The 9934-nt window shown below is 42.9% G+C and overlaps 1 protein-coding gene across 1 annotated transcript in view; it reads left to right on the forward strand.

The window, feature by feature from the left end:
• The window catches only part of LOC111968948 (MAM domain-containing glycosylphosphatidylinositol anchor protein 2), a 249599-nt gene that overhangs the window by 226225 nt on the left and 13440 nt on the right, over window positions 1-9934 (forward strand). Inside the window, exon 14 of the mRNA XM_023994932.3 lies at window positions 8769-8933. Coding sequence (XP_023850700.1) covers window positions 8769-8933 — 165 coding nt within the window. The remainder of the gene's footprint in view (window positions 1-8768; window positions 8934-9934) is intronic.

Genomic DNA, 9934 nt, shown 5'->3' on the forward strand with positions numbered 1-9934 from the left:
TCTCATCCCGCCATGTCATCCTCTGCCGCCATCGCTCACTCTTCCTCCCATCTCCTCCTCTCCTGCCGCCCTCTCATCCTCACTGGCCTTCGCCGCCATCGTCCTCCTCCTCCGCCCATCTTCTCTCGCCATCTCCTCCTCTCCGCCCATCGCCTCCTCGCCTCGCCCTCCTCCTCCTCCCCCATCCATCCTCCTCCTCCTCCCCATCTCGTCTCCTCTCACCCCAACTCCTCTTCCTCATCTTATTCTCCCTCCTCAACAACCGCCGCATCACCTCTTCCGCCCAATCTCCTCTCCGCCCCATCTGATCCTCCTCCTCCTCTGCCCAGCTCCTCCTTTCATCATCTTCTCCGCCTTAACCTGCCGCCCAATCTCCTTTGCCCATGCGCTCCTCCGCCCATCTCATGCTCATCCGCCCCATCTCTTCTATACCTCCTTCTCCTCCGCCCCATCTCTTCTCCTCCTCCGCCCATCTCTTCCTCCTCTCCGCCCATCTTGTTTCCTCCTCTCCGACCCCATCTGATCCTCCTCCTACCACCCATCTCCTCCTCTTCATCTTCCTCCTCCTCCTCCTCCTCCTCCACCAAGACCCATTGCCTCCTCCTCCCCGCCATCCACTCCTCCTCACCCCCATCTTCCTCCTCCCTGCCCTTTTCTCCTCCTCCTCTCCTCCCTATCTCTCCCTCCTTGCCCTTTCTCCTCCTCCTCTTTCTTCTCTCTCCTCTCCTCGCCTCTCTCCTCTCCCGCCCCTCCTCTCCGCCTCATCTCCTCCTGCTCTGTCCTCCTCCTCCTTCCTCCCTCATCCCTCCGCCTCTGCTCCCTGTCTTCCTCTCTCTCTCCTCCCCTCTCTGCTCTGTGTCTCTATGTGGTGATTAAGCCCTGATGGACATCTGCAGCCTGCCGGGATGCTGTGACATTTCCTTTTAGAGACGGCACATTATGAAATATGAGGTGTCTGTTTCACTACCTGCCCATCGACATTAGCTTTAGATTCTTCTATCTTTATTTTTTCTTTAATTTCCTTTCGCAAGGTTTATTTATTTGCCTCTTTTCTCTCCCCAGCTTAAACTTTGTTTATTTTCCTTTTTTTCCTTCTTCTTTTTATTTTCTTCCTCCTTTATCTTTTTTTTTTTTCCTGTTTTTTGTTCCCCTTTCTTATTCTGTTTTTTTTCCTTCCCTTTCTTCCTTTTATATGTTGGTCTCCCTTCTTTTATTACTTGCCCTTTCCTTTTTTTGATTTCTTTCTTCCCTTTTCTGTATTATGTTCTTTTCTTTCTTCTCCTTTATTTCTTTGTTAACTTTGCTACTCTGTTTTTTCCTTTCATTTTTACTCTCTTTCTTTCTATACTTTTTTTGCGTTTCTTCCTTTTTCTTTCTTCTCCTTTTCTCTGTTTCTTTTTTCTATTGTTCTTTTCTATATGCTTTGCCTTTTCCTTTCTTTATAATATCTTTTCTTTTTTGTCTATTTACATTCTTTAGTTTACCCTTATTTTTCTTCTTAGTTTTTTTTTTTGTGTTTTTTATTCTTTTTATTTTGTTTTCTTATCTTAATGTCCTTTTCTGTGCCTTTTTGTTTAATTTTCTTATTATTTTACGCCTTTTTATAATTCCTTTTCTCTTGTTCTCTTTTTTAATTTTCTCGTTTTTGTTTATTACTTCCTTTTTATTAGATTCTTTTATTTTCGTCTGTTTTTTTTTTGTTATTGTTTCTTCTCTTCCTTCGTTCCCCTTTTTCTTTTTTCTTCCTTTTTTTACCCTTTTTTTCCTTGTTCCTTTATGTTCAGCTTTTCCTCCCTTTTTTGTTATGCTTCTTTGTTCTTTTTGTATACTTCTTCCGTTTTTGTTCTTTTTTCTTTTTTCCTTTACGTTATTTTTATCGGGCTTTTATTTTCTGTGTTCCTTTTTTTTGCCTTTTCTTCTGTTTCTCTTTTTGAGTATCTTTCCCTTTATTATTTCCCCCTTCCTTGGCTTCTTGTCCTATTGTTTTTCTTTGTTTTCCCCTCTATTATTTTCTCTTCTTGGTATATTCTTTTCTTTTGTTTTTCTTTTTTTCCCTTTTCTTTTTTTTTCTTTATTTTATTTTACTAGTATTTCTTTTCTCCCTTTTTTTCTCCCTCCTTTTGCCGTTTTCCCTACTCTTCCTCCCTTTTTTTCTTATTCTTTTGTCTTATTCTTTCTCTAGTTTTTATTCCTTGGTTCTCCCTTATCCTTCCTTTTTTTTCCCTGCCTTGTTTATTCCCCCTTTTTTCTGCTTCCTCTTTGTTACTTTTTTTATCTTTTTGTGTACCTCTTTTCTGTTTTGCTTTTTCTTAATTCCTTGTCATCTTCTTTCTTCTTTTTTCCCTTCTTACCTGTTTTGATTACTTTTCTGTCCTTTTTCTTGTTTCTTTTTTTTTTTTTTTTCCCCCTTTTTCTTTTTTCTTTTGTCTTGTTTTTCCTGCCTTACCTCCTTTTTTTCTTTTCCGTTTGCCCTTTTTCCCTTTCTTCTTCTTTTACTTTTTTTTTTTTTTCTTATTTTTCTTTTTTTTTTTCTTTTTTCTGTTACCTTTTTTCTTGGTTTCTTTTTTCTTCTTTTCTATTTTGTTTTGTTTTGTTTTTCTTTATACTTTTTCCTTTTTTTTTTTTTTTTCGTATTTTAACTTTTTATATTATGACTTTTACCTTTCTTTTCTTTCTTTTCCTTTTCCGTTGTTTTGTTTTCTTTTCCCCTTTCCTTGTTTTTTGGTTATTGCTGTTGTTCCTTTTGCCTTTTTTTTTTTTTACTTTTTTTTTTACCTTTTTTGTTTATGGTTGTGTTTTTTCTCCTTATTTTTTATTGTTGCTTTTATTCTTTTTTTCCTTAGTTTCTTGTTGTACTCCCTTTTTTCAATTTTTTTTCATTATCTCTTTTCTAGCCTTATTATTTTTTTTTTCTTTTCCTTTTCTTTTTCCTTTTTTGTTTCTGTTCTTATTTTTCTCTCTTCATATTCCCTTTTGCTTGCCTGATTTAAGGAACTAGCAAGTAACCATTCCTCCAAAAGTACAATCTCCCGCAATGCTACTCCACTCGTTAAATGCCAAAAGCCCCAGCCTTAAAATAACCAATTAAATCGGGGATTACATTTGTTTAAGTGTTTTAGGCATGTTTATGATGGATTATGTCAGAAAAACGCATTGCTTTTAATTATCCAAGGCATTACGATGAATCACCGGCGCTCACAGTTTCCCAACATTCCTGGTCTTTTTTTTAATCTGATTGGGTACCACGGAGAAGGCTTGTATTATGGATTGCACTGTATACAAGGTCAGACAGAGAATTGCAGTGCAGAAAACCTTTCCTGATACCAGAACAGTTTATGGCCTGCTAACCGCAGTGCCTAAGCTACAAACTTGTAGCTGTTATTATAGAGAGATGAACTCTGCCATTTGGTTTAGAATTCTATGTTCTCTCATTGCAGTGAACACCAGCACACCGACCTGGGTTTCAAATAGTATTTGTTGTCATTCAAATACTTTTATCTTTAGCTGTGCTTGCCTGGTCAATGAACCAATAATTCAAAAAGTGCAAAGCCAGCCCTTCTGGCATTCGAGGGCAGACTTAATGAAATGATCAACGTATTTGAAAGTAGATTAAATATTAATGGAACCCAGGTCGGAATCACAATACCAATGGCAGGACAAGAGAGGGTTACCATGGCAGGACAGAGAGGGTTACCATGGCAGGACAGAGAGGGTTACCATGGCAGGACAGAAGGGTTACCATGCAGGACAGAGAGGTGTACCATGGCAGGACAGAGAGGGTTACCATGGCAGGACAGGAGAGGTTAGCATGGCAGGACAGAGAGGGTTACCATGGCAGGACAGAGAGGGTTACCATGGCAGGACAGAGAGGGTTTACCATGGCAGGACGAGAGGGTTAGCTTTTGGGGGTTTTACATACAATATGTTGTGTTGTCGTCAGTGTCATTGTTTACCATCATACAGGTTTCTACTTTGATTGTCATTGTTTTTCCATCATACAGGTTTCTACATGTACATCGAGACGTCTCGACCTCGCCTGGAGGGAGAAAAGGCTCGACTGTTTACCCCCACTTTCAACGTCGCCCCCAAAGCCCTTATGGGACTGGTGACGTCCTTCTCCCCACTACTGCTTTGGTTTCTACTACTCACATGTAGTGGGAAACACATAGGTAAGGTGCCTGGGTGCCAGCACGCATGGCAATGGATGGTAGAAGGATGATGCCAAACGGTTCACTGTAGCTCTTTTATCAGGCCAATCTATTTCAGCCGGAGAGGGAGGTTGTTTTGATTTCTTAAGGATACATACCTGCTAACTTTCAATCAGCCATCCACTTGCAAGCGTATCAAATCAAATGGATTAGTCACATGTTGCCGAATAACAACAGGTGTAGAACCTTGACAGTGAAATGCTTACTTTACGAGCCCCTACCAACAATGCAGTTTAAAAAAAAAAAGTACGACAAAGAATAAGAAATTAAAAGTAAACAAATTAATTAAAGAGCAGCAGTTAAAATAAAACCATAGCGAGGACTATATACAGGGGGGTATCGTATCGAATCAATGTGCGAGGCACCGGTGGTTGAGTAATATAACATGTATAGGGAGTTATTAAGTGGATATTGCATAGATGATAACGAATAGAGAGAGCATGTGTACAAGGAGGTCGGGGCAATGCAAATAGTCATGGGTAAGCTATTGATTTAGATGTTCAGGAGTCTTATGGGCTTGGGATAGAAACTGTTGAAGAGCCTCTTGACCTACAGTAGAGCTTGGTGCGCTCTGAGGTACCGGTACTGCCGTCCGGTAGCAGAGAAGAACATCTATGACTGGGGGGGCTGGACTCTAGACCATTTTTTAGGGCCTTCCTCTGATACCGCCTGGTATAGAGGCCTGGATGCAGAAGCTTGCCCCAGTGATGTACTGGGCCATTCGCAACTACTCTCTGTAGTGCCTTGTGCGGGGCGAGCAGTTGGCCATACCAGGCAGTTTGATGCAACCAGTCAGGATTGCCTCTCGATGTGGTGCAGCTGTAGAACATTTGAGCTTTCTGAGACCACTGCAAAATCTTTTCAGTCTGCTGCAGAGGGAATAGGTTTGTTGTGTCCTTTCACGACTTCTCTGGTGTGCTTGGACCATGTTAGTTTGTTTGCGTGATGTGACACCAAAGGGAACTTGAGCTCTCAACCTGCTCCACTGCAGCCCCGTCGATGAAATGGGTGTCTCAGCTCCTCTTTTTCTGTAGTCCACAATCATCTCCTTGTCTTGATCACGTCTGAGAGAGGTGTTTGTCCTGGCCACCAGACGGCCAGTCTCTGACCTCCCATCCCTATAGGCTGTACGTCGTTGTCGTGATCAGGTTTACTACTGTTGTGTCATCTGCCAAACTTAATAATGGGTTGTAGTCGTCCTGGCCATGCATCATGTGTGAACAGGGAGTACAGGAGGGGACTGAGCACGCACCCCTGAGCCCCTGTGTTGAGGATCAGCTCGGGTGTTGTTACCTACCCTTACCCACCTGGGCGCCCGTCAGGAAGTCAGGATCCCAGTTGCAGAGGGAGTGTTTAGTTTCCAGGGTCCTTAGCTTTATTGATGAGCTTTGAGGCAACTATGGTGTTGAACGCTGAGCGTAGCAATTGAATAGCATCTCACCATAGGTGTTCCTTTTGTCCAGGTGTAAGGGCAGTGTGGAGGCAATAAGTGCAGTCATCTGTGGATCTTTGGGCGTTATGCAAATTTGAAGTGGTCTAGGGTTCTGATAATGTGTTGATATGAGCGATGCACCAGCCTTTCAAAGCACTTCATGCTACAGATGTGAGTGCTACGGGCTCGGTTAGTCAATTAGGCAGGTTTCCTTATGTCTTGGCAACAGGCACTATGGTGGTCTGCTTAAACATGTTAGGTATTACAGACTCAGACAGCGAGAGTTAAAATGTCAGTGAAGACACTTGCCAGTTGGTCAGCGCCATGCTCCAGATACACATCCTGGTAAATCCGTTCTGGCCCGCGGCCTTTGAATGTTGACCTGTAAAGGTCTTACTCACATCGGCTGCGAGAGCGTGATCACCCACAGTCGTCCGGAACAGCTGTGCTCTCATGCATGTTCAGTTTATTTGCCTCGAAGCGAGCATAAAGTAGTTTAGCTGTTCTGTTAGCTCGTGTCACTGCGCAGCTCTCGCCTGTGTTTTCCCTCACCTATCCCCCACTTCCCTGTTCGTTCCTCCCTGATGAGTAGATAAAATGTTTGTTACCCACTCAAGTTGTACACACACCCTTCTTTTTTAATTTGACAACCACTCAATAACACTTCAATGCCAGAATATCAAGCCCCTGGGCGCTGTGTGAAAAATGAAATTGAGCACACTATTCAGGGTTTTACGACATTCTATTGGGAGTATAATAACTTTGTCTCGTCAGATTCTTTTCAGGCTCCCCGAAGGTTGTCGTCTCACACCCCTGCTCTCCTGTTGGCGCGAGTGTCTTAATCAGACAGACAGTTGCACTTGACGCATGGGTGTAAACCCCTGACCGCAAGGACACGCTGTAACCACAATTTTCTGCTCCACCAAGCTGTCGCGATTCTGAAATAGGACCGTGTCAAACCTAATCCATTTCAGTCTCAATGGCCCTCTCTCTCTCTCTGCTCTTCAGCCTCAGCAAACCAGCAGCCAATAGCCAGAAAAGGCGACGGCTTGTGTCCTAACCTGTCTGTTTCCTTTCAACTGTTTCTGTTAGAGAAAAGGAAGGTAACCTGCATCAGAGCCTTTTTTTGATTCTGTGCAGAATGTAGTGATGGGTGTGAGGAGACTGATTTTCTCCATTTGAAGTAGAGGCATTTTGCAGAGTCTGTTGTTTGTGTCATTGGATCATCTCCAGTAAATCCACTTAAAGGCTCCCATCACAGGGAAGTGCATTTGTAGCGTGTCTAGTTTGGCCTCTACATTTGTGGACTTTACTGTGAGTATTACTGTAGTGTCTTTGCAGACATACTGTAGTATACTTTAAGTATTTACGTAGTGTTTTTGCAGACATGGACTGTAGTATACTTCTAGTATTTACCTGTAGTGTTTTTGCAGACATGACTGTAGTATACTTTTAGTATTTACTGTAGTGTTTTTGCAGACATGACTGTAGTATACTTAGTTTATTTACTGTTAGTGTTTTTGCAGACATGGGACTGTAGTATTTTACTTATATTTACTGTATTTGTTTTTGTTAGATTATCTTTCACCAAAAGAACTGGGGCCTTTCTCTTGAGAAAACCTACTGGAGGAAATATAAAAAGAGCACAAGTTCCATAACTGTATGGAACATAGCTGTATTGTGGATAATACTGTTGTATTTATTAAATATTATACAATATCTATACTAAAAAAAATTACTACAGAGTTTGTCTGGAGTCCGGAAAATAATTATAATAATTTGTACACTGCATATTGACCACAACTAAGGGCAAAAAGAAAGCCCACAATAATTCATACCTGAGACACAATCCACAGATGTTTCATCTCTCTCTTTCTTTGGTTCTCCTCCTCCTCTGCTCCTCCTCTGCTCCTTCTCCTCCTCCTCCGCCCTCATCTCCTCCTCCTCTCTGCTCTGTGTCTCTATGTGGTGTATTAGCCCTGATGGACATCTGCAGCGCTGCAGGGCTGTGACATTTCCTTTAGAGAGCGGGCAGCATTATGAAATATGAGTGTCTGTCACTACCTGCCCATCGACATATGCCTTAAGGGAACTAGCAGTAACCATTCCTCCAAAGTACAATCTCCCGCAATGCTATCCACTCGTTAAATGCCAAAAGCCCCAGCCATTAAAATAAACCAATTAATCGGGGATACATTTGTTTAAGTGTTTTAGGGCATGTTATGATGGATTATGTCAGAAATAACGCATTGCTTTTAATTATCCAAGGCATTACGATGAATCACGCGGCTCACAGTTTCCCAACATTCCTTGCTCTTTTTTTTATCTGATTGGTATCCACGGAGAAGGCTTGTATCATGGATTGCACTGTATACAAGGTCAGACAGAGAATTGCAGTGCAGAAACCTTTCCTGATACCAGAACAGTTTATGGCCTGCTAACSGCAGTGCCTAAGCTACAAACTTGTAGCTGTTATTATAGAGAGATGAACTCTGCCATTTGGTTTAGAATTCTGATGTTCTCTCCATTGCAGTGGAACACCAGCACATCCGACCTGGGTTCAAATAGTATTTGTTGTCATTCAAATACTTTTATCTTTAGCTGTGCTTGCCTGGTGCAATGAAACCAATAATTCAAAAAGTGCAAAGCCAGCCCTTCTGGCATTCGAGGCAGACTTAATGAAATGATCAACGTATTTGAAAGTAGATAAATATTAATGGAACCCAGGTCGGAATCACAATACCATGGCAGGACAGAGAGGGTTACCATGGCAGGACAGAGAGGGTTACCATGGCAGGACAGAGAGGGTTACCATGGCAGGACAGAGAGGGTTACNTTACCATGGCAGGACAGAGAGGGTTACCATGGCAGGACAGAGAGGGTTACCATGGCAGGACAGAGAGGGTTACCATGGCAGGACAGAGAGGGTTAGCATGGCAGGACAGAGAGGGTTACCATGGCAGGACAGAGAGGGTTACCATGGCAGGACAGAGAGGGTTACCATGGCAGGACAGAGAGGGTTACTTTTGGGGGTTTTACATACAATATGTTGTGTTGTTCGGTCAGTGTCATTGTTTTACCATCATACAGGTTTCTACTTTGATTGTCATTGTTTTTCCATCATACAGGTTTCTACATGTACATCGAGACGTCTCGACCTCGCCTGGAGGGAGAAAAGGCTCGACTGTTGACCCCCACTTTCAACGTCGCCCCCAAAAGCCCTTATGGGACTGTGACGTCCTCTCCCACCTACTGCTTTGGTTTCTACTACCACATGTATGGGAAACACATAGGTAAGGTGCCTGGGTGCCAGCACGCATGGCATGTATGGTAGAAGGATGGATGCAAACGGTGCACTGTAGCTCTTTTATCAGGCCAATCTATTTCAGCCGAGAGGGAGTGTGTTTGATTTCTTAAGGAGTACATACCTGCTAACTTTCAATCAGCATCCACTTGCAAGCGTATCAAATCAAATTGTATTAGTCACATGTGCCGAATACAACAGGTGTAGACCTTACAGTGAAATGCTTACTTACGAGCCCCTAACCAACAATGCAGTTTAAAAAAAAATACGGACAAGAATAAGAAATTAAAGTAACAAATAATTAAAGAGCAGCAGTAAAATAACAATAGCGAGACTATATACAGGGGGGTATCGGTACAGAATCAATGTGCGAGGGCACCGGTTAGTTGAGGTAATATGAACATGTAGGTGTAGGAGTTATTAAAGTGACTATGCATAGATGATAACAATAGAGAGTAGCAGTGGTGTAAAGGGAGGGGGGGGGCAATGCAAATAGTCTGGGTAGCTATTTGATTAGATGTTCAGGAGTCTTATGGCTTGGGGATAGAAACTGTTTAGAAGCCTCTTGGACCTACAGTAGACTTGGCGCTCTGGTACCGGTACTGCCGTCCGGTAGCAGAGAGAACAGTCTATGACTGGGGTGGCTGGACTCTTAGACCATTTTTAGGGCCTTCCTCTGARACCGCCTGGTATAGAGGTCCTGGATGGCAGGAAGCTTGGCCCCAGTGATGTACTGGGCCATTCGCACTACTCTCTGTAGTGCCTTGTGGTCGGAGGCCGAGCAGTTGCCATACCAGGCAGTGATGCAACCAGTCAGGATGCTCTCGATGGTGCAGCTGTAGAACATTTTGAGGTTCTGAGGACCACTGCAAAATCTTTTCAGTCTGCTGAGAGGGAATAGGTTTTGTTGTGTCCTCTTCACGACTGTCTTGGTGTGCTTGGACCATGTTAGTTTGTTGGTGATGTGGACACCAAGGAACTTGAAGCTCT

This window comes from Salvelinus sp. IW2-2015, linkage group LG9 (assembly GCF_002910315.2).
Source record: "Salvelinus sp. IW2-2015 linkage group LG9, ASM291031v2, whole genome shotgun sequence".
Lineage (NCBI taxonomy): Eukaryota > Metazoa > Chordata > Actinopteri > Salmoniformes > Salmonidae > Salvelinus > Salvelinus sp. IW2-2015.